The 24831-nt window shown below is 45.8% G+C and overlaps 1 protein-coding gene across 1 annotated transcript in view; it reads left to right on the forward strand.

Annotated features, from left to right (window-relative positions):
• LOC129018789 (O-acyltransferase like protein-like) overlaps positions 1 to 24831 on the forward strand; it is a 72412-nt gene that overhangs the window by 37483 nt on the left and 10098 nt on the right. Inside the window, 7 exon segments of the mRNA XM_054460644.2 lie at positions 1409 to 1588; positions 2679 to 2781; positions 9907 to 10008; positions 17364 to 17529; positions 19034 to 19113; positions 22900 to 23015; positions 23494 to 23498. Coding sequence (XP_054316619.2) covers positions 1409 to 1588; positions 2679 to 2781; positions 9907 to 10008; positions 17364 to 17529; positions 19034 to 19113; positions 22900 to 23015; positions 23494 to 23498 — 752 coding nt within the window.

Below are 24831 nucleotides of genomic sequence, written 5' to 3' on the forward strand. Positions count from 1 at the left end.
ATCACAAAGAGTGACTTAAATGGAAAAACTTGTATTCACGGCTGGAACTTCAAAATGTTAGGTAGTTAAATTCTTCAATTTAAGAAATTGATTTAGATTTCCAGAGCTTGGTTATGAGCCAGACCTCATTTGTGAATAAGTTTTAATTCTGCAAAGACTTCTTTGTGCCCACAATGTCGAAGGCACGGGGTTCTGTCCAGGAGGAAACGTGAGTCTCTTGGAGCCGGCTTGAACTTGGAGGCCCCTGTTTTGCAATTCCAGACACTTGCTTCGTTCTCAGAATAGGTAAACATTAAATTCTTTAAGAAAGGGAATGAATTAAGAAGATGGTATTAACCATTCTTAAAGTGATAGGGCTTAAAACAGTGGTGGTAGTAGTTGTGTTCTCACGAGTACATACTAGGTTGCCTCTATTAATGTGATTTATAAGCATTATCTCATTTGTTCTTCATGATAATCCTTTAAAATCTACTTGATTATTTTGCAGGTGTGGAAACTTAGACACAGAGAAATTAATTCACTTGCCGGGGGGTCACAGAGCTGATAAATGACAGAATCAGAGCCAGGAGCATCTGGCTATATGGCCTGTGCCCTAAGCTCCTGTGCCACTGGTCCTTCGGTTTTCATGCCTATACTTTGACCTACATTAGGGTTGTTATTCATTATTATTATTATTATTATTATTATTTTTGAGGCGGAGTCTCACTCTGTCACCCAGGCTAGAATGCAGTGGTGCAATCTCAGCTCACTGCAACCTCCACCTCCTGGGTTCAAGCGATTCTCCTGCCTCAGCTTCTGGAGTAGCTGGGACTACAGGCATGCACCACCATGCCCGGCTAACTGTATTTTTATTAGAGATGGGGTTTCATGTTGGTCAGGCTGGTCTCAAACTCCTGACCTCAAGTGATCCACCTGCCTCGGCCTCCCAGAGTGCTGGGATTACAGACGTGAGCCACTGCGCCTGGCTCATTATTCATAAGCAACTAGTCCTCAGGATTGCAGGGGTGTTCTTTCAAGTGAAAGGCTTGCTTTGTGGATCACATCGATTCTTACTGATGTCTGCGTTCTCCTTCCCTCAACTCTTCATCAAGCAGGACTGGGGTCAGGGGTTGGCATCTCTGGGGCCTGAGCTTGGGCAGCGTATTCTGTGCAAAGCATGTGGGGCACCAAACTCAGGTCAAGTCTGTTAGGGAAAGTAAAGATTCAAAAGAGAGGGATACCAAGTATGAAAGTCCACAGATAGATCAAGATGGAACCACGGAGGCTGAACTGAGAAGCCCAGGGTCAGAGCAAGAGAGCCTCCGTGTAACTGCCAAGATCTGTGGATTGCGCTTTGGTTCTTGTTGTGGGGTGGTGTGTGGATACCCTGGCGGTCAGGGTGGACAGTAACACCTCTGCTCTTGCCCAGGGTTTCTAGGAGCCGTGGCTCATGCTCTGGAGTGCTTTTCTTGGCAGAAGAATGTGCCAGCCATCTGGACTACAAAGACACCAGGTGGCACCTGCTCTGCACTGAATGGCATTCGTGTCTTGAGTCTTCTCTGGATCATCTTGGGACACACCAGTCAGATGACTGCATGGCTGTCTTTGGGTGCGGAGAGTTGATGAGCCTTTACTCTAGGAGCAGTCAGGGAAGAGACACGCTTTGGTATGGCGGGATCACGTTGGCCAAAGGATGGGAGACTGGCAGTCTTCCCATGAGCAGCCTTCCTTCTGTTTTAGACACACTGTGTGTGACCTCCCATCAGTAAGCTTTCCAGGCCAGTGTCTAGTGGCTCCTTTCACTCCCTCTAGGTATAAATCAGGCACCTGGCTGCCAGGTGAATACTGATATCTGGGTATTGTATTTTTGTTATCCAAAGAGCCGAGTTCTCTCTCATCATGGTTAGCGAAGCCAGGACCTAACATTTATTTTCCCTTGAAAAGCAGACAAGCATAAACATGGTCCACTAATATCAAATCAGTGTTTCTCCACCTTCTCCCTGCTGCTACCCTCCTGAAGCGCTCCTATCAGTAATAGTGGTACTCTCTAAACAGGGGGCAAACACAGCCCAGGGCAGATTGAAGAAGCCTCCCGGGTGGTCTGCACCAGCCCATGAATAGGTGATGCTACAGCCACAGGGGCTGTGGCCACTGTGAGTGCACAAAGGAGCTGAAAGCTCCTGAACAACTGGTAGGGACCTCAGTCACCACCTTTTATTCCCGGTCTAACTTCTCCTCCTACATGAATTATAGTGATTCTTCTTCTTTTTTTTTTTTTTTTCTTGAGACAGAATCTCACTCTGTCACCCCCCAGGCTGGAGTACAATGGCATGATCTCGGCTCACTGCAACCTCCACCTCCCGGGTTCAAGTGATTCTCCTGCCTCAGCCTCCCAAGTAGGTGGGATTATAGGCGCCCACGACAATGGCTGGTTAATTTTTTGTATTTTTAGCAAAGACAGGGTTTCACTATGTTGGTCAGGCTGGTCTTGAACTCCTGACCTTGTGATCTGCCTGCCTTGGCCTCCCAAAGTGCTGGGATTACAGGCATGAGCCACTGTGCCTGGCCTATAGTGATTCTTAAAGCCTGCCCAGTACAACTGAAAGTCGAAGGAGTTCCTCTTGCTTTTTCTGAAAAGAGAAATCACATGATTTTCTTCTATGAAACAAAAAGACGCTGCTTTTTAATGTTTGTTACAGATAATGTGCTTGAATGGAAAAGCAAAGTGCTTAGAAACCCACTGTACGTTTACTCTCGGAGCGGTCCCTTCTATCTTGGAGTTGATACATTTTTCCTGATCAGGTAATAAGGTTGAACTACATTTTCACTGCTGTGGGGCTTGTGGTGTTTGTTTTGGGATGTGTGTATGCGAATGTGTTACCATTCTCACTCTAATGAGAAAAGCTGAATGATCCACATTTATTCACCTGGGCCTTTGTCCATTTCTAGACAGTGCTGTTGTCACAAGAGACTCTCCACTGTATCTTCCGTTTATTACATGAGTTAGGATGGCTCTATAACACAGGCCTTTTACAAACATTGATTGTATTCATCAAAATTGCTTATTTCAGTGCTTCTCAAATTCTGGCCCACAGAGTGGTACACGTGCTTGATGAAGTGAAATGGGAAAAATTCAGAAAATGGCATGATATTTCATAAAGTTACGTTTATTTATATGAACTATTAAGAGGTAAAATTTCTTAACTGAGAAATGTCAGGCACTGTGGTAAGCACTTTGAAATAATATCTCATTTAATCCTCATGAAAATTCTCATTTTTGTTTTTAAAAATTGGGGTAAAATTTACATAACATAAAATTAACCACTCAGTGTAAAATTCTGGGCATTTAATACATTTACAATATCACACAACTACTTTTTTTTTTTTTTTTGAGATAGAGTCTCACTCTCATCCAGGCTGTAGTGCAGTGGCGCAATTTCGGCTCACCACAACCTCTGCCTCCTGGGTTCAAGCGATTCTCCTGTCTCAGCCTCCCAAGTAGCTGGAACTACAGGTGCCTGCCAGCACGCCTGGCTACTTTTTATATTTTTAGTAGAGATGGGGTTTCGCCATGTTGGCCAGCCTGGTCTCGAACTCCTCACCTCAGGTGATCTGCCCACCTTGGCCTCCCAAAGTGCTGGGATTACAGGTGTGAGCCACTGAACCCAGCCTGCACAACCACTTTTATCTAGTTCCAAAGGTCTCAGAAGGCTTGTCTGATGGATGAGGTGCTATTTCAGCTGGGACCAGAATGGCAAGAAGGAGCTGGCCATGGGAAAATCTGAGATAAGAAAGTTCAGGCAAAGGATCAATTAGTGCAAAGGTGCTCAGGCAAGAGCCGGGGAGCCTTGTTAAGGAGAAGAAAGAAGGTTGAAGCTTAGTGAAGGTGAGGAAGAGTGGCAGAAAACACAAGAGAAGGGCAAGGCTAGACCATGGGGGACCTTGTAACAACACTAAGGAGTTTAGACTTCAGTCTTGGTGGAACGGGAAGGAATGAGAGAACTTGTTTTAATCTGGACAGTGATGTGATCTGATTTATTTGAAAAATGATCACTCTGGCTCCTATGTGAATAATGCACCTAAGAAGGGCAAGAGTGGAAGCAGGATCGACTGGGTGACCTTTGCCCTATTTTAGAAGAGAAATGGTAAGGCTGGGGTGATGGTGGCTGGAATCAAGAAAGACGGTCACATTCAGGATGTGTTTAAGATGTGGAATTGCTAAGGCTTGTTGATGTATCAGATGTGAAGTGTGAGAAAAGAGACGAGTTGAGGATGATTTCTAGATTTTGGTTTCAGTGTCTGAGTCGGTGGTGATGGCATTCATTAAGATGGAAAAGGTGGGAGGAGAAGCAGGGTTTGGAGGGAAAACCAAGCTTTCTGTTTTGGATGAATTAAGATGAAGGGGCCTTTTAGACAGCCACGTAGAAATGTCAGGTGAGCAGCTGACCTATCATAAGTCACATCATAACTTGTGATATGATAGCTGACATTCATAAGTCATATCATAACTCATGATATGGTAGCTGACATTCGTAAGTCATATCATAACTCGTGATATGGTAGCTGACATTTGTAAGTCATATCGTAACTCGTGATATGGTAGCTGACATTCGTAAGTCATATCATAACTCGTGATATGGTAGCTGACATTCATAAGTCATATCATAACTCATGATATGGTAGCTGACATTCGTAAGTCATATCGTAACTCGTGATATGGTAGCTGCCATTTGTAAGTCATATCGTAACTCGTGATATGATAGCTGACATTCATAAGTCATATCATAACTCGCGATATGGTAGCTGACATTCGTAAGTCATGTCATAACTCGTGATATGGTAGTTGACATTCGTAAGTCATATCATAACTCGCGATATGGTAGCTGACATTCATAAGTCATATCATAACTCGTAATATGGTAGTTGACATTCGTAAGTCATATCATAACTCATGATATGGTAGCTGACGTTCACAAGTCATGTCATAATTCGTGATATGGTAGCTGACGTTTATAAGTCATATCATAACTTGTGATATGGTAGCTGACGTTTATAAGTCCTATCATAACTTGTGATATGGTAGCTGACATTTGTAAGTCATATCATAACTCATGATATGGTGGCTGACATTTGTAAGTCGGGAGATCAGTGGAAACATCAAGGCTGGAGACATAAATTTTGGAGTCCTTGGGATATAGGAGGCATTTAAAGCCACAGTATTGAATCTGATCACATTAAGAGGAGAATGGAATGACCGACGGGGACTGAAGGCCAGGACCTCTGGTGTTCCAACCTTTAGAAGCTGAGAAGAACCCACAAAGGAGTCTGAGAATGAGTGACCAGTGAAATGGGGCACAAGTCAGACACTGTGGGGACCAGGAAGCCAACAGAAGAAAGCGCCTCAAGGAGGAACACTGTGGTCAGCGGGGCCCAACGCTCCGGGAGCTGATTGTGTAAAAAAACAATCTTTGGCTTTGGCAACCAGAAGCCTTTTGGTGACATTGTCAGGAGCAAGGTCAGTGACGTGGTGGACATGGAAGTCTGGTGGAGTGGGGTGAGGATGGGAGAATGTAGACACAATGACTTTGGATAACTCTTTCAAGACGTTTTGCAGTTTAAGGGAGAAAAGAAATGGAGTGGAGCTGGACTCTGTATGGGGCACAAAGTAAGGTTGTTAAAAGAGAAGGGACTCAAGACATACCTATGGTATGTTGAGAATGACTGAGGAGAAAGGGGCAAACTGATGGCTGCTGGAGGTGCTATTGTAGGTCAAACTACAATAGCCACAGAGCAATGTTTTCATAAGTGCCCCTGTTTTTTAAAAAAGGCCATTAAGGCCGGGTGTGGTGGCTCACACCTATAATCCCAGCACTTTGGGAGGCCAAGGCAGGCTAATCGCTTGAGGCCAGGAGTTCGAGATCAGCCTGGCCAACATGACAAAACCCGTCTCTGCTAAAAATACAGAAATTAGGTGGGTGTGATAGTCCCAGCTACTCGGAGGCTGAGGCAGGAGAATCGCTTGAACTTGGGAGGCAGAGGTTACAGTGAGCCGAGATCGTGCCACTGCACTCCAGCCTGGGCAACAGTGAGACTCTGTCTTGAAAAAAAAAAAAGTCATTAAATTCAAATGTGTGTGAGTGTGACCCACCCAGTTAGGGGAGAACTAGCTCCCACGCTGCACAGAGCAACAGTAAGGGATTACTAATCACCAGCCACTTTCTGTGACACTTACCTCCCTAACAGCCTGGTAGCTCGATTCCTCTTCTTCTTCAAGTTTTTACACAGCAAAGCCTTCCTCGTCCCCTCTGTTTGAAGTGCAACTACCCAGCCTTCTTGACTTCATTTTTTCTCTTGATCCAACATACTATAGCTGCCATTTTTGATTGATTGATTAATTGTCTGTGTCTCTCCAGTGGAGTGTAAGGCAGAAAGTTTGTTTTTCTGTTTTGTGTACTGCTGTGTCACCAGGTCACTGAAGCAGTGCTAGCCACAGAGTATTGTTCAATAAGTCATTGTTGAAATGAATGATTTCTTGTCTTATCTCCAGAATCTAGTGTGATAGTTTCTTGCGGTAATGCTGAGAAAGAGGGATGCAGAATGAGCTTAGACCTGTCCATTAAGGATCATGCTAGGAGGTGGCAAGTAGCCCAGACAGGCCAGGCTCAGGGTCCACAGTATGCAGCAAACCCAGCAGTGATACGGGAACCCGTGGGCTCCAGACTTTCCAAGACGGCGGCACTGGGTCTCACCAGGCAGGGGAAGCCCAGCTGCAGAAGACCAGGAGTGAGCCCCTGGAGGACGGGGAGGGTCTGCCCACGGGTCAGCAGGCAAAGACTAGAACTCTGTTCCCTACAAGCCAGGCAAAAACGTCTGTATGCTGGGGCGGGACTGACTGGCAGGGTCCAAGCCCTGGGAGGGACACTGGCACAGACAGATCAGGATGACAGGCACCGAAGCCAAACTCAATCTGGGGACTAGGAAACCTGTCACTAGGATGGAAAGATGGAGGGCACGAAAGACCACTGGTCATCTCTGAGCCATCAGTGGGAATCAGAGACACTAGAGAAGCCACGAGGTCAGTCCTGAGATATCTAAGGCACAGGCCAAGGCTATTGAAATACAAAACAGCCCAGAAAACTACAAATATGTAGATGATGTATCTCCCACCTGGGTTGGTCTGGGGTCAGGGAGGGCCGTGCCTTATGTCAGTGGTCCTCAGAGAGCCGTCCTGGTGCAGTTTCACCAGCATCACCTGGAACTGGTAGAAGTGCAAATTCTTGGGCGCCACCCCAGACCCACTGAATCAGGCTTTCTAGAGGGATGGGTCCAGCAATCTGGACTGTCACAAGCTCTCCAGGTTGTGCCTGCTGAAGCCTGAGAAGCTCTGTGTGAGCCCAGGCAGGAAAAGCTGAGGCCAACAGAGGTGACGGAAGCCAGGAAGATTCTGACAGCAGCCTAGAGACAGAGAAGTACATTTCTTTTCTCTTTAGCCCTATTTGCTTCCATTTCTCACCATCAGTCTCAATGACTATCTTTTTTTCCTTTTCCTTCAGTTTTTATTGTATTACTTTCAAAGGTTCACATTTTCTTTTATTTAAAATTTTCTTTTGAACAATGGAACCATTATTAATAGTGATACCTAGTATTGCCATTATGCTAAGAGTGTGAAATATTTTATCCCATGCAATTCTCACAATAAACCTATAAAACTGGTACCCATATCATCCCCATTTTTACAGATGAGAAACTTCTTGGTGTTCAGTAATGAGGTAATTTGTCCAAGCCTACACAGTTAGTAAGGTTAGAATTAGAGCTTAAGTATAGCTTGTTTCACCAGGAAACCATGTCTTACTCACTATGTCACTGATATTTACATAGTAAAAGCAAAGCCTTCTGATTATCTTGAAGAATAATTAGTTGGCGACTGTTTTGTAATCCTCTCTCACCTCTCGGGCTGACTTCATCCAACACTAGTGCGTGCTTTGCTCTGTTGCAGTGTGTTCAGGTCTTTGGGTCTTAGCCCCTTGGAGCTAGCTATCTTGCTCAGAGCCTGTTTTCCTGCCAGTCTTTCTTGTTGCCCTCTCTTGATGAATTTGCAGGCCGGGAGGTGGATGCCCACACACACAGCAAGGCCCAGGCTTTGCTTAGCAACCGTGTTGGCAGAGGGAGAGCCAGTCACTCTGAAAAGAAAGAATTGCCCTGATTTATCCTTTCCTGAAATTAAGAGGAGGCTGGAATCAGAATTGGCTGCCCTGTTTCCTCCTCTTAGCACTGTCTTTTAGATGTCTCTATAAATTTTGTTCCTATTTAATGAGTCCAACTTGTTGCTTTTCAAAGGAAAATCTGGCAGGCAGAGAACGGAGACACTCTCCAACCCTCCCTGATCCCTTCCAAGTCCCACCCAACGCACGGCTTTGTTTTGCAATAGGAAATACATTAGCTCTTTAGGGAAACACCCACAAGGATCACTGGTATAAATGTCAAAAGTTTGAGAAACTCACATACTTGCTTACCATCCAGTAGCAATTAAAAGGCATAATTTTTGTTTCTTTAGCTGCACATTCTGGGTAATGAATTTGTCATCAGGGTGTGTTGGTTAAGAATTCTGTGATCTTGGGCAACCCTCTTAATAATCTCTAGGTCTCACTTTTCCCATCAGAGAAGCCGGAATGATAGTATCTTCCTTTTTACCGAATAGAGCTGTTATTCATCTATTATTCATCTATTCAATCATTCACTCAACAAACAACTATTTATTTATTTTTTTGGGATGGAGTCTCGCTCTGTCATCCAGGCTGGAGTACAGTGGTGTGATCTCAGCTCACTGCAACCTCCACCTCTCAGGTTCAAACGATTCTCCTGCCTCAGCCTCCTGAGTAGCTGGGACTTCAGGCACATGCCACCATGCTCAGCAAATTTTTGTATTTTTAGTAGAGGTGGTGTTTTGCCACGTTGGCCAGGCTGGTCTTGAACTCCTGACCTCAGGTGATCCACCCATCTCCCAGAGTGCTGGGATTACAGGTGTGAGTCACTGGGTCCCGCCAACAAACGTTTTTTGCAAAGTAGTTTGGTACGACTGGAGAAGGAAAAGCAATCTCATTAGTGAAAGTACTTTGAAAGTTATGTGCTACTACACAAATGGAAAGTCTTGATGTTATTATTTCAAAAGACCAAATGGTAGTCATTAATATTGTTCAACAAATCTTTCTGTGTCCCTCCCTTTTGGGCACTTGGCAACATTCCACTTCCTGGCCCCATTGTGATTGGGTGGGTCACATCATTAGTTCTGACCAAGTGGTACCTGGTATTGCCATTATACTAAGTGCTTTAAACTCTTATGCTAAGAGCTTTAAACGTGACACTTTTAGATAGATGGTTCAATTGCTAGTTTGTGGCTTTCCAGAATGCTGTTGTCATCTTCCATGGTCACTGGTGAGGTTTCAGATGGTGGCTGCTCTGTCAACCTGGGCATGCAGCATGAGCAAGAACAAAACAATTGTTTTTGGTTGGGCACTGTGGCTCACACTTGTAATCCCAGCACTTTGGGCAGCCAAGGCGGGTGGATCATGAGGTCAGGAGTTCGAGACCAGCCTGGCCAACATGGTAGAAACCCTGTCTCTACTAAAAATACAAAAATTAGCTAGGTGTGGTGGTAGGCGCCTGTAATCCCAGCTACTTGGGAGGCTGAGGCAGGAGAATCGCTTGAACCCGAGAGGTGGAGGTTGCAGTGAGCCGAGATTGCGCCACTGCACTCCAGCCTTGGTGACAGAGCTAGACACCGTCTTAAAAAAAATTGTTTTAAGACTTGGAGGTGCTTTGTTAACGCATCATAATTTATTCTATCCAGATTGGGACAACCAAATGCATCAATCAATGAACTGTATCATTGATAAGTAATTTCTGTGACAATTCTTCTTTTTCTTTTAGTGGTTGGTTAAGTGCAAGCTCGTTTTTAAAGATGCATCAGAATTCAGACAAAGGAATAATCCCCAAAGGCATACTCAGATACTTTCTCAGTCGCCTGGTAAGGTAGGTGTCACACGCATCCGTTTGAAGAGACCACCAAACAGGATTTGTGCGAGCAACAAGGCTGTTTATTTCACCTGGGTGCAGGTGGGCTGAGTCTGAAAAGAGAGTCAGCTAAGGGTCGTGGGATTATCATTAGTTCTTATAGGTTTTGGGATAGGTGGTGGAGTTAGGAACAATGTTTTGCAGGCAGGGGGTGGATCTCACAAAGTACATTCTCAAGGGTGGGGAGAATTACAAAGAACCTTCTTAAAGGTGGGGGAGATTACAAAGTACCTTGATCAGTTAGGGTGGGGCAGAAACAAATCACAATGGTGGAATGTCATCAGTTAAGGCTATTTTCACTTCTTGTGTGGATCTTCAGTTGCTTCAGGCCATCTGGATGTATAAGTGCAGGTCATAGGGGATATGATGGCTTACCTTGGGCTCAGAGGCCTGACAGTAGGTTTATTTACATAATTTCTCAATTCCTCATTGCTATGTAATGATTTATTAGTTTTCTGTCTTTAACCCTCTTTTAAAAGAATTCCCAAAGAAAAATAAACTGAAAGAAATAGTTTTCTTCCCTAAATACAGTTGATTTAAGCTGGTTTAATATTGTTCGAATTCTACTAGGACAAATACCATGAAAACTGGTATGTTCCACTGGCAAAAACATCCTTAGTCCTCAGCTGATGGGCAGCAGAGTTCAATAAATGCACTGTCAGATTTCCATGGAATCTGTATTCAACAGGAAAATTTGTTTGTCTGCAAATTAGTAGTAATTGGATCCTATAAATCAGAGTGCTAATGGTAATGATAAAAATAAAACAATACGTGACTAGGAAAGGAACTTGGTTGAAGCTCTGGGCCATGGCCATTCTGCTGGGAGGGAGGCAGGAAGAATGACAATCTCCTTTTTTTTTTTTTTTTTGGAACAGAGTCTCGCACTGTCACCCAGGTTGGAGTGCAGTGGCGCCATCGCCGCTCACTTCAACCTCTGCCTCCTGGGTTCAAGCAATTCTCCTGCCTCAGCCTCCCGAGTAGGTGGGATTACAGGCACCCGCCACCATGCCTGGCTAACATATATATATATATTTTTGTATTTTTAGTAGAGACGGGGTTTCGCTATGTTGACCAGGCTGGTCTTGAACTCCTGACCTCGTGATTTGTCCATCTCGGCCTCCCAAAGTGCTGGGATTGCAGGCGTGAGCCACTGTGCCCGGCTGACAGTCTCCTTTAGGAATGTGTGGTTGGTTGATGCAGAAGGGATTCCAATACTGGGGCAGAATACGGAATCAGTGGTAGCAGAGTGGCAGTGACGGAATGAGACAACCGAAGTTAAGGGAGGAAGGGCTGGGTACAGTGGCTCATGCCTGTAATCTCAGGCGTTTTGGGGAGGCCCTTGGGAGGCTGAGGGGGGCATATCACTTGAGGTCAGGAGTTTGAGACCAGCCTGGCTAACATGGTGAAAACCTTTCTCTACCAAAAATACAAAAAATTAGCTGAGCGTGGTGGCACACGCCTGTAATCCCAGCTACTCGGGAGGTTGAGGTGGGAGAATCACTTGAACCCCGGAGGTGGAGGTTGCAGTGAGCCAAGATCGTGCCACTGCACTCCAGCGTGGGCAACAGAGTGAGATCCTGTCTCAAAACAAACACACAAAAAAACAACAAAGTTAAGGGAGAAAAGGAAACTTCAGCTCCTGTCATCCAACCCTGCCATTGATATATTTCCTACGTTGTGGTTATTTGCTGAGCTGGAAGCCGGCACTCCTGACTCCTGGTTCACGTTCATCTTGTTATACCACACTGTTACAAAATAGGAAGAGGAATGTTGTCATCATCTTTGGGGCTAGTGAAATGCAGTGGGCAAGTACAGACTCTGTAGTTGGACTGCTGAGCGTGTATTCTGTCTCAATCATATAGCAGCGGTGTGACCTTGAGTTAAGTGTCTCTCTCAATCTTTCTGTGCTTGAGTTTGCTCATCTCTAAAATGGGAAGAATAGTGACATGTCACAGGACTCTTGTGAGGATTCAATGAGATAAGGTATGTAAAGAACTTGGAAGGGTGCTTTATACATAGTAAGCCTTCAATACGTAGGAGCTATCATTATTAGCATGGTGGTTATTTATACCTTTTAAGCTTTCCATCAAATAAGTGAAGAATGGGGAGAAGCTAAGGAATAGACCTTTGTTGGTTTCTTTTCACCACGGTCTTTGTGGTTTCTTCTAAGCTTTATAAAACGTAACCCTTCTCCAGGGAAGGGCAGAAGGCTTGTGATTTCAATATATTTTGGGTGTGTGGCACTGGGGTAAGCAGCCTGTCCTGCCCTGAGGTTTTCTGGAGGTGAGATGCTGGCATACAGGGGTCATGGTGATAAATGCTCAGAGGGGTTAGGTGGGGGTTGGGGCAGGGGATCTAATGGCTAATGGCATGGTGGGTTCTGCTTGGGAAACCAACTTTTTAATTTTATTTATTTATTTATTTATTTATTTTATTTATTTATTTTTTGAGACGGAGTTTCGCTTTTGTTGCCCAGGCTGGAGTGCAATGGCGCGATCTCGGCTCACTGCAACCTCCGCCTCCCGGGTTCAAGCGATTCTCCTGTCTCAGCCTCCCGAGTAGCTGGGATTACAGGCATGCACCACCATGCCTGCCTAATTTTTGTATTTTTAGTAGAGACAGGGTTTCATCATATTGGTCAGTGTGGTCTTGAACTCCTGACCTCAGGTGATCCACCTGCCTTGGCCTCCCAAAGTGCTGGGATTACAGGCATGAACCACCACGCCTGGCCTATTTATTTATTTTTTGAGATGGAGTCTTGCTCTGTTGCCCAGGCTGGAGGGCAGTGGCACGATCTTGGCTCATTGCAACCTCTTCCTTCCGGGTTCAAGTGATTCTCCTGCCTCAGCCTTTCGAGTAGCTGGGATTACAGGTACCCACCACCATGCCTGGCTCATTTCTGTATTTTTAGTAGAGACAGGGTTTCTTGTGTTGGCCAGGCTGGTCTCGAACTCCTGACCTCAGATAATCTGTCCGCTTTGGCCTCCCAAAGTGCTAGGAATACAAGTGTGAGCCACTGCATCCAGCCTTGGGAAACCTACTTCAGAGTAAAAGTCTGGAGCTGGGGATTGAGGAGAGAGGGGTTTTTTCAAGGTGGATAGAGCAGTGGTAGGGGCAGGAGGAGCACGGGGTGAGAGTCAGGTGATAGTGAGGCCTTGTAAGACAAGGACCCCAGTGAGTAAATTACTGCAGTATCTGGACAGGAGAGCAGGGTTTGCACTGGCAATTGGCAGTGGGAATGGAGAGAGGAGAAATCAAGGACTCAGGAATTTTCTGATTTGAGCAACATGGCAGGTGGTGCTGGCATTCTTGAGCTGGGGAACTCTGGAAGGGAGGCAAGTCAGAGTGGGAGCTAGGGAGACAATCAGTCCAACCTGGGAAAAAATTTTGTTGAAAATGGAGGGAACTGTCACCAACCCACAACTCGAACTCACCCTCACTAAGGTAACCCCAGTGAAAAAACAGTCGTGCTCCTGGCCATTTTGAGGTTCTCATGTGTGCTGGTATAACTCACTGATGCTACCTGGTTAGCACTTAACACTTGTCTGCTTATCTCCAGGAGGACGGAGGTCAGACTCTTTACTCACTCATTCTGTGTTCACTGGAGGCCCATTTTGTGCTAGGCGCTGTCCTAAGCCCTGAGAACGGAGTTTTAATAAGCCATGCAAAGGGTGCCTTCCAGCCCTAAGGTTACATTCCAGTGAATAGAGGCAGACAATAAATAAATGAATATGCAATTTGAAGTTGCAGCATGCAAATAAATGTATGCTAGGCCAGGGAGGATGGGTTCCACAAAGTGATCATTTGGAGAAGAGGCCGGGTGCAGTGGCTCACGCCTTACAATCCCAGCACTTTGGGAGGCAAAGGTGGGAGGATCCCTTGAGCCCAGGAGTTTGAGACCAGCCTGGGCAACATAGTGAGACCTCTACAAAACATACAAAAAATTAGCCCGGTGTGGTGTCGCGTGCCTGTGGTTCCAGCTCCTTGGGAGGCTGAGGCGGGAGGATTGTTTGGGCCCAGGAGGCAGACGCTTCAGTGAGCCGTGATCGCACCACTGCCTTCCAGCCTGGGTGACAGAACCAGACTTTGCCTCGAATAAATAAATAAATAAATAAATAAATAAATAAATAAATAAAAAATAAGAGAAGAAAGCAAGCTGGAGGCTTTCTCTGGAAGGGCAGTCAGGGCAGGTGACTTTTGGCCAGAGCCCAGAAGAAAGTAAAGGAATGTTCTAAGCAAAGAAAATCCTGTGGGGGAAGAATGGTCCATTCCGGGAGAATCGAATCACAAAGGTCCTGGGGAAGGAGGGGTGTCGCAGTGTCTGAAGAGCCTGAAAGAGCCCAAAGGTGCTCTGTGGAGTGAAGCAGCGATGTGGACAGTGGGATGAATGAGGTCAGAGACGGGCGGGGGCTGCCCTGAGGACTCTCACTGTTGTTCTGAGACAGAAACCTCTGAAGGGTCCCAGCAAGGGAGTGGCATGAGCAGATCTACATCTTGCAAGACTCACTCTGGCTGCAGGGCAGAGAATGGCTGTAAGGGCCAGATAGGGGGAGAGCATTTGGGAGCTATTGCAAGTTATAAGAAAATTGCCAAACCCAACTTCTAGGGGTAAGTCAGGACAGAGATTATCTAACAGGAAAGGAAGAGAGTAAAGCTCTAGAACCGTAGAACTGCCTGGTTATGTCAACTAGCAGCTACATTTTAAAAATTAGGGTTTTTTTTTGTTTTTTGTTTTTTATACCTTGTGATAAAAATGTCTAACTATAACAGAAGCTTATAACTAAAATAAAAGGTCCCCCTTCTAGTCTCACTCCACCCAGGACACCTGTATGTAACAGTTTCTTAGGAATTCTTGCAGAAACTTTCCATGTATTTATAAGCACTGTTCTCCTGCACGCATAGGATTGCAGTATATACTTCACTGTTTGTACATGGTATTTTCATTTATAATACAGAATTGGCCTATTTCTCTATAAGCACACAAGGACCCACATTCCTGATGTTAAAAGTTATCATCAGTATGGCACGGTGGGGTGTACCATTATGTATTTAACTTGCCCCCATTAGTGGGCATGGAGCTAATGTCCAAATTCTTTGCTGTCTTAGACAATGGGACAGTCTCTATATATTTTTGTGCACTTGGATAGACACGTTTGTGGGCTAAATTCCCACAAGTGGAATTGGGGGTTTGGGGCATTTAACATTTTAATGTGCATTTTCCAATTTACCTTCCCACCCACCAGGTATGAGAATCCCTGCTTCTCACCCCTCCACCACACTGGCCAGTACCCCACATTTTAATCTTTGAAAACCCACTTTGACTTTTATTCTCTTGGAAACTTGGACAAAAATGTAGCACATGTACATTTTAGGGTGGTTTAGATGTTTCAAACTGTTTTCTTGTTAGATTTTCAAAAAATCTTAGAAAGCAGAAATCCTCATTTCCCTTTTAGAGGAGAGGAAAGAGGAGACATTACATGATTTTCTCAGTGTGAAAAGTTTAGACGAGCTTGCTACTCAAGGCGTGGCCCACCCAACAGCCTGCAGACTCCAAGTCTGCATTTTAACAAGCATCCTGGAGAGGGGAGATTTGGCAGAGGTGAGGGATGCTGCCTGGAGTCGGGGGCAGGGGAATGCTCCCTTCTGCTCTGCTTCTGAAGGGAGCAGAGCTGGCTACTTTCCCTGGGGAGGGGAGGTGACAGATGGTGGCAAGGATAATCAAAAAGGCGGGGCCGGAGGCTTGTAGGGGCAGCTGCAGGGCAGCATGGTCAGATGGCAAACATGGCAGGACCCAGTGCCTAGGACCCAGGGAGGCTGTTGCCTGAGCAAACGTGCAGGCGAGCTGATCTGGGAAGCTGTGTCTTGACAGAGTTGCCTGCCTTTTCTCTATGACATTGATCAACAATTCCACTCCCTCTCCTAGAATGCCTACCGCCCTCCCACCCACCGGACACTCTCTATGTAGGACGTTCTCATTGTGGGGAGAACAGGGGAATCAATGGTCTCCGTCGCCGGGTGCAGACCAGAGGCTTGGTGCTGAGCCCCTCTCTGCTGGGGATGTGCCTCTAAGTGGAGACGCTCCAAGTCCTGCCAGTTCCCATCTGTGAACACCACCCCAGCCCCCACCCTCTCACCTAGATGTTTGGAGGTACTGCTGGGCCATTGTTCTGCCCTAGTTGAGCCAAAATTACTCTGGATTTTTAGCTATATTCTTTTAGAAGAGGGCTCTGACCCCAGCCCATGCAGAATCCATGCCAGTATTGTATGCGCCTCCAGGCTGCAATCTCATTTCTAAGCTCTAAACCCACACTGTCCAGCAAATAGCCACCAGGTAAGTGGCTAAGTGAGATGTGTTATGTGTGCAAAGCCCACATTGGGCTCTGAAGACTCAGTAAAAGGGAAAAGAATGTCAAATAGCTTATTAACGATGTTTCATATTGGGTACATGTTTGTAATGACAATATTTTGGCTATATTGGTCTAAATAAATAATATTAAAATGAGTTGTACCTATTTCTTTTTACCTTTTAAATTGTGGCTACTGGAAAGTGTAAAATTGGGGGCAGCTGTGCTTGCATCCTGTTTCTATTGAACAGCGCTGGTCTAGACACCTTACTCCTGATTCTTCCCCTTTGTAGCTGCTTCAGATCTTGCTTGGAGGAGGTAGGGCGTGAAGGAAGGGAGAAATGAAGCAAGGGAGGGAGGGAAGGAGGAAAGAGTTTTTCATCTTGTCAGGCCATGTGGAAAGAACATGAACCAGTGTCAGATCTTGGTACTGCTATATGGTTGGTGACCTTGGGCAAGTCACCCTATCTTCTCTTAGCTATAGTTTCTTCATAAAATGGAGGTCATAGCTACCTTGCAGGATTGTTTTGAGGTTTAGAAATCTCTAGCAGGCTCCTCCCACAGTGGTTGGCCTATATGACTTGCTCAATAAATAACAGTATTTTTAGTGGAACATGGTGGCATGCACCTGCAGTTCTAGCTACTTGGGAGGTTGAGGTGAGAGGATCGCTTGAGCCCAGGAGATGGAAGTCAGGGCCGTAATGAGTGAGACCCTGTCTCTTAAAAAAAAGAAATAAATAGCAGTATTTTTGCAGCAGTAGCACCTGAGCCAGTACATAATAGGTGCTCAGTAAGTGATCTTGAACTCGTGGATGCTTGAACGTTTGAGGTGTGGTTGGGTGGCAGCTGCCCACAGTACAAACAATCTGTTTTAGAGCACCTTATGCCCCAACCGCCATGTGCCCACTGAGGGGACTGGAGGGACCCCAGTAGAAAGTCACCTTCTTTCTCCCAGCTCTCTCCTGCCAGGTTGCAGCCTCTTCACCTGTATTCAGTGTGCTTGTTGGTTGGACTGTTCTCTCTTGTTCCCTGGGGACCTGTCTGGGAAGTGCCCAAATTCCACTGGGATAACTGCCGGCAAGCATGGTGGACAAATCTGCTGTTGCTAAATAACTTTGTGTCGGTCAAGAATGCGGTGAGTCTCGAGTTGCTGGCTTTGAAAAGGCAGAAGCGTGCAAACCTGGAGTCTCATTTCTTCAAGCAGTGTGGTGAACTTTCTAAGGGCCAACCTGATTCTGGTGTTTTCTCTGGAGTACTGGTGATGCTGTAGGAAGGTGGGCTGTGTGAGCGGGGGATGGCTTCTGGTCATGCGGTGGGTGTAACCCTACCAGGCTATGCAGGGGGCAGCCGCTGTGAACAGCAGAGGGAGGGGAGCATAGCAGTGGCCAACAAGGGGCCAGTCATCCTGGCACATGTCCCGGAGGCAGCTGACCCTGCCCCATCACTGTTCCTGTGCCAGCCCATGTTGCCCAACCGGGAAAGGACAAATTCTTCACCTCCGCCTGTTGAGTCTATACTGCAATGGGACATTGCATCACACCCTTACTATGTGGAATTCTACTCAAGTTCAAAGATCTTGTTGCTTTGGAGCAACAAGATCTATGTGTGTCTTGGCTTCTCCAAAGCCCCAGTTTCCTCATAATAAATTTGAAACAAGTGAAAGTGAAACAGCTGTAATGAAATTATATCACCAATTCCACATATGCCTTGAAATCAAGGCTGAAAAGGGAATCGCTAAAGCGTGGCAGGGCCCTAATCTTTGCACATAACCACTCACTAACTAGATGGCTGCCTTCCATTTGCAAAGGCCCAGCCATATGGACAGGCTTGCATCACCAGCTACCTGCCTGCAGGTGGGGCCCACTTGTCTGTGATGGGGACCCCGGGCTGATAATCTGGGCTGTTTTCCCCGATGCAAACTGATTTGGGCCACTTGCACGAAGCAGTGGCAAGGATACCAGCCAGTGGCCTTTTTGAGGTAGAGCCCACCTTAGATCCTTGAAAGCAGAGGTGCCAGGGCCCTTTGGAGAGAATTGCCCCCAGGGACTTCCTCACATTGAACAAAAAAAATACTGGTAACCATCTCATCTGGCACAAGCATGGACTGTCTGTGGAACTCATTTTGGCCAGGCGATCCCATGTCAATCATCCAAGGGAACTCTTGGGTTCTCCACAAAACATCATCTGGAGCCAAGCCCTGGTTCTAAATGAACATGTTCTTTCCACCTAGAGTTGGGGCATGGGGAGAGGCAAAGAAAAGAGAAAAACGTTGACCCCTCTGACTTCCAACCGCAACATAATGATGAGAAATTCTTACATTCCTGTAACATGACAGAGTGCATTTCCCACAACTGTCCTAGGAGACGGGCTGTGATCATTTTTCTTTTTTAAACAAAAGAGAAAATTTGTCTGAATCTCCATTTTGTAAAAGGCAGCAATAATACCCGCCATCCAGACTTGGTACAAGGCTCAAGATGAGGGATGTGAAATATGAATATCTCTAACTCAATTTCCTTTGTCTTCCCACAGAAATTCGCCCCACCCACCTACTGAATTCTTCCTCCTAGTCAGGGCAGGTGGAGAGTGTGGAGCGGAACTGGTAAATGAAGGAAGAGTGACCTTTGTTACTCTCTTTTCAGTGCAATGGCTGGACCTGGTACCTTGCCAATGACTTCCAGTTCCACCCCACCACACCAGTGATTATCTTCATCCACGCAAAGTGGGTCTGATTGGGACAAGCTTTTCTCCTCATGTGGCCTCTTTCACAAAACCCTCAGAAAGTATCCCAGTTCCGTGCAGAGCCGCTTTTTAAAATGTAGGAAACTTTACAGAAAAGTAAATACCAAATCCTCTACAGTTTGCCTTCTTCCTCATTCTCTTCCAACATTGATCCCACTCCAGTCAGTATGTGTTTTGCAGAGTTACAATCAGTGTGTGCATGTAATATCTAGTGCTCAGCTTTTTCCATTTAACTGTTCTTATAAACATTGCTACGTATTGACATAACCTGCATACTTGGCAGTTTTAGGGTTTATCTACCATTTTTATGGTTGGGTATCTAGATTGCAGCCAATTTTTCATGATTATAAATGTCACTGCAATGCATGCCTTTGAACACACTACTTTTTCTCTTAGTTATTTTCACGGGGGCAGATTTCCAAGTGGAATTGGTAGGTCAAAGGGTAGGAACAATTCTGTGGCACTTGTCACATATTGTGAGATTGCTCTCCAGAAAGAGTGAAGTAATTTACAACGCCCTCAGCCATGTATCGGTGCACCGGCTTTCCCACATTGGATATTTATCACCTTAATTTTTGTTAGTTTTAGAAACAGCTTAAGGCCTCAATAATTCATGGAGAGACTTATAGTTGTGGATTATTCATGCCATATTTTAAAAATTTATTGTTCTTTGTGTTAAAATATATGTTTGATTTAAGAAACATTGGAAAATATTAGGAGTTAAGAGAGGGGGGTAAAATCACCCCAGTTCCACTTTGTCAGTCAAGGGAAGGAGAATTTGCTGCTAATATTTTGGGGCTTATCCTTCTGGTATTTTTTCTGCTCAGTTTTTTTTTTTTTTTTAAGAGATGAGGGTCTCACTCTGTCACCCAGGCTGCTATAGTGCGGTGGTGCCATCATAGCTCACTGCAGCCTCCAACTCCTGGGCTCAAACGATTCTCCTGCCTCAACCTCTCGAGTAACAGGCATGGACCACTGCACCTTGCTAATTTTTTACCTTCTTTAAAGAGATGAGGTCTTGCCGTGTTGCCCAGGCTCTGCCCAGCTTTTGATACATGAAAGCATTCTGTATATACACCTTAATATCTTTCTTTCAATAGTTTTATGACACATGCATTTCCCTATATTATTTTATTTTTAAAGCAACATAATTTAAATGTCTGCATAACATTCCATTCCATGAACTAACTATATAATTTATGTATACCTTCTATTTTTTAATACTGGGATTATTTCCAATGTTATGCATTCATAAATAATGGCTTGATAAATATTTTCATGGAAACCATTTGTCTCCAACTTTGATATTTCTCTACAATATATATCTTTGAGGGGAATTAATAGGTCAAAGGGCATGAATGTCTTTTGCGCTCTTGAATCATAATGATAGATCACTTTCCTTAGAGGGAACATCAATATTCAGTCCTCTAGTCATCCAATTTAACTGTTGCTAGAATGGAATATTAATAATAAAACAAAACATCTGAGTCTTCACATGTTCTTCCTTCTGTGTCCAAGTTTCCTCTTCTTATAAGGACACAGTCATATTGGATTAAGGCCCACCCCAATGACCTCATTTAATGTTAATTATTGCTTTAAATACTCTATCTTCAAATACAGTCACATTCTGAATTACTGGGGGTTAGGATTTCAACATAGGACTTTGTTGGGGACATAATTCAGCCCATAACATTCAATGTCAGGAAGATTTAAGAGTTTAGTTGAAATGGTGCTAGCTGGAAGAGACTTGTGGAGTCTGTAGTGGAGATACTGATCTTGGAAGTAGGTGCCAGGGACTGGGCTCAAGTCCCCCAGGGAGTTAAACACATATTTACTCGGGAGGCTGTGGGTTTTTATTGGATGGCCTGACTACCACTTACCTAGGACACTGAGTTCTTATGCCTCCCCATTCTAGACTTGCCTGGGAACCCATGTGAGTGTCCTTGTGACTGAGGAGCACTGGCCCCAATGTCAGCATCTTCCCTAAAGGCTGTCGTGGAAGGTGGATTTCAGTCCTTCAGCTGAAAGCCCACACTGTCCAAACTTGTGACTATGCAACAAGATTTAGCTTATAAGTGGAGGGAAGTATAAAAGTAGGGGTTTTCTTCCTTTAGAGAATATAATTCCATGGAATGCCAGTGGAATCAGGTCTTTCTGGAGCTCAGTAATTCAAGGAGAGAAGAGCTAAGGGGTCTGGCAGAAGTCACAGTAAATATACATAAAGCATTATTACCATAATACCCTGCTCACCCTCATAGCAGACATTACTAATCAATCATAGCGCCATGGAGCTAGAATTCATCCTTCTTTCCAAATATTACACTAACATTGGTACTCTGGCTGAAAATAATTTTCTCCCTGTATCACTGTGGTGATAACTGAATAGTATCTATCTCATCCCTTCCTCATGAACAGCCATGGCAACTTTCACTAGCAGAATTGCATTGTCGAAGGCATTTTCCAGGTCAGGCTGTGCCTGGATGGTCTCGCACTTGTGTTTGACATTTCTTCCACACCACTGTGGATCCTCTTAATCCCAACCCTCACACTTCGGAGCAGGTACAACCAGACAGCGCCTCATTCTGGGTGCTTCAGGGAACATCCTAGTCTCATACATGCACAGTCCCAAAGTGTGGAGGAATTAATTTGTGTGGGACCATCCTTAACCCATGTGAGATAGAAGACAGTGGGAAAATGCTTCTCTCTTTCATCTCACAGGACAGTTTTAAGGTACACTTCGTAAGGCCCTGTGGAACATTCTGGAAGAACTGAGCATTGGCCACCTTGATAGCACATCCTGGTATTGGTTTTCCCTGCTTCCCTGTTCTCCTACCCTATCCCTCATTCCCACTCCCACATGAACTACCTGCACCCAGACATTTGTCTTAGGCTCTGCTCCTCAGTTGAAGGCATGCCTCGTTCCCCCTCTGCATTAGTCCGTTTTCACGTGCTATAAAGAACTACCTGAGACTGGGTAATTTACAAAGAAAAGAGGTTTAATTGACTCATGGTTCTGCAGGCTGTACAGGCTTCTGCTTCTGGGAAAGCCTCAGGAAACTTACAGTCAGGGCAGATGGGGAACCAGGCGCATCTTAATATGGTGGGAGCAGGAGGAAGAGAGCAAAGCGGCGAGGTGCTACACACTTTTAAAGAATCAGATCTCATGAGAATTCACTCACTATCACAAGAACAGCAAGGGGGAAATCCATCCCCACGATCCAGTCACCTCCTATCAGGCCCCACTTCCAACACTGGGGATTACAATTCCACATGAGATATGGGCAGGGACAAAGATCCAAACCATACCATCCTCCTTCTCGATCCTCTCTCCCCTGTGCTTGGAGTGGGTCCACCCCATGTCCCACCCTGCCTTTGACAGTCCTCTCTCCCAAATCAACCACCACTTGTGTCCATATCGTGTTTCATAGGTGACAAGGGACATTCCCAGGCATGGACTCCTTTTGAGCTGCATAGTAAGCCTCAGAGTGGGCAGACGAGGATGCGATTACTGTTCCTGTCTAGACCAGGAAACTCAAGTTCAAGGCCCTGCCCGGTGTGGCACAACTAATGGATGGTCAAGACCGAGGCTGCGTCAGGTCCTCCAGCCCCAGCCGAGCTCTCCCTGCCCCTCATCAGCCTCTCAAAAGCAGGGCCAGCAGGAGGTTCCTCTGATGGTCAGGATTTCCAGCCTTTCGTGCCATAGGAAGCGCATGTGTGGGGCAAGAAACTGAAAAGCACTCCTCTCCGTGTCCTCTCTTCTTTGCAGGAGTACACAGATCCTCATCCTCCTTGGGTCCATGCTGTTCTTGGTGTCTTTCACGGCCACCGCTCTGATCACATTGGCATATAAACTTCCTGTCGTGGCTCCATCAGAAAAGCCAGGTAACGCGGTTCCCCAGCCTGCCCCTCTCTGGCCAGGACTTCCCGCGGAGGGCTGCTGAATGCCAGGCTGTTCACCCTGTGCCCTTTGGTTCATGGAAAAAGTGGGTATGAAACTTGGTCTGGATGGGAAAGCTGATTGCCTTCTTGCTTCCAAACTTCTGAACCTTTCAACCTGCACCGGTAGGTCCTCTCTGAACTCACGTTGCCCATTGAAACGCTTCTCAGAGGAAAGGAGCGCCCTCATGTGGCTCTACTGTGTTTCTCCCCCAGCAGCCAATTGCTCTGTTGGATGGAGAGACTGAACCTACCTTTTCAAGGTCACACAACTAGTAGGTGGCACAGGTGTGACTTGAAGCTAGGAGTCAATTCACAGTGCTATTTCGCCTCCCCAATGAGGCATGTATGACAATTACACAGGAAAAACTGGTATGATTACCTGCTAATCTTCTCTCAATGCAGTGACACAAATGAAAATCAGATCATGTCAGTCATCTGCTCGAATTCCTCCAGTGGCCTCATTGGTCACCCTCCTACCTGCTGACACTGGACCAGCCACACCAACTCATCTCAACACACCAAGCATGCTCCCCGAACCCCCTTCCCCACCCTCCCCAACCCGGGGCCTTAGCACTTGCTGTTGAGCCTGAATTACTCTTCTGTTAAAATCTAAGATCTTGGCAGGGTTTTCTCCTTCACATCTTTCAGGTGTCTGTGCAAATGTCACCTTCTCAGAGCAGCCTTTGCCGATCTTCCAAAATAAAATGGCCAGAACCATTCGTGGCATGTGAGTGTTCCATGTGAATCTGTGAGTGGGTGGCATGTGAGAATAAATGAATGAATTGGTGACAACATCCCAAGCCTCCTGACCAGGAGACTATCATGCCCTTCCCATATCATGGCATGGTGAAGTGATTGAGGAGGAGGCTCACTCATGTCCAGCCCAGCGGTTTTCAACCCTGGCCACATATCAGTGTCGCTTGGGAGCTTCTAAATCTACTGATGCTTCCAGCCCCACCCACCTCCAAACGATTGAATCGGAATCTCTGGGCATGGGGCCCAGGCAGCTGACTTTTGTAAGCACTCCCAGGGTATTCTAATGTGCAGCCACAGTTGAAGAACCGGACGTCTAGTCCTCAAACCCCTTCCCTTCCTCCAGTGGTCCCTGCATGGGCAGCTGGGGGTTGAGAGTGTGTCTAGCTTCAGTGGGGAAGGGTGATAATTTTAACGGTGATAAATTTAAAGCAGGGGTTCTCAATCTGCATTTGGGAAGCTCAGGAGAGTTTTAAAATTTCTAGTCCCTGGGTCCCACGTGCAGAGATGATGATTCCATGGGCTTGGGTATAACCTGGATGTCTCCCATGAAGGTCACTATTTAGGCAATGCTTTTCAGCCTTGAGGGGGTATCAGGGTCACCTGGAGGGCTTCTTAACACACAGATGGTTGAGCCCACCACCAGTAGGTCAGGGTGGGGCCCATGAGTCTGGGTTCCTAATAAGTTCTCAGGTGATGCAGGTGTTTTTGTTTTTGTGTGTTTTTTATTCTATTGCAACAGAGTCTCACTCTGTCACCCAGGCTGGAGCACAGTGGCATGATCACGGCTCACTGCAGCCTCAACCTCCTGAGCTCAAGCGAACCTCCTGCTTCAGCCTCCTGAGAAGCTGGGACTGTAGGCATGCGCCACCAGGCCTGGCTAATTTTTTTTTTTTTTTTTTTTGGTAGAGATGGGGTCTCCCTATGTTGCTCAGATTGGTCTCAAACTCCTGGGCTCAATGATCCTCTTGCCTCGGCTTCCCAAAGTGCTGGGATTACATGTGTG

This window comes from Pongo pygmaeus, chromosome 17, assembly GCF_028885625.2.
Source record: "Pongo pygmaeus isolate AG05252 chromosome 17, NHGRI_mPonPyg2-v2.0_pri, whole genome shotgun sequence".
Taxonomy (NCBI): Eukaryota; Metazoa; Chordata; class Mammalia; order Primates; family Hominidae; genus Pongo; species Pongo pygmaeus.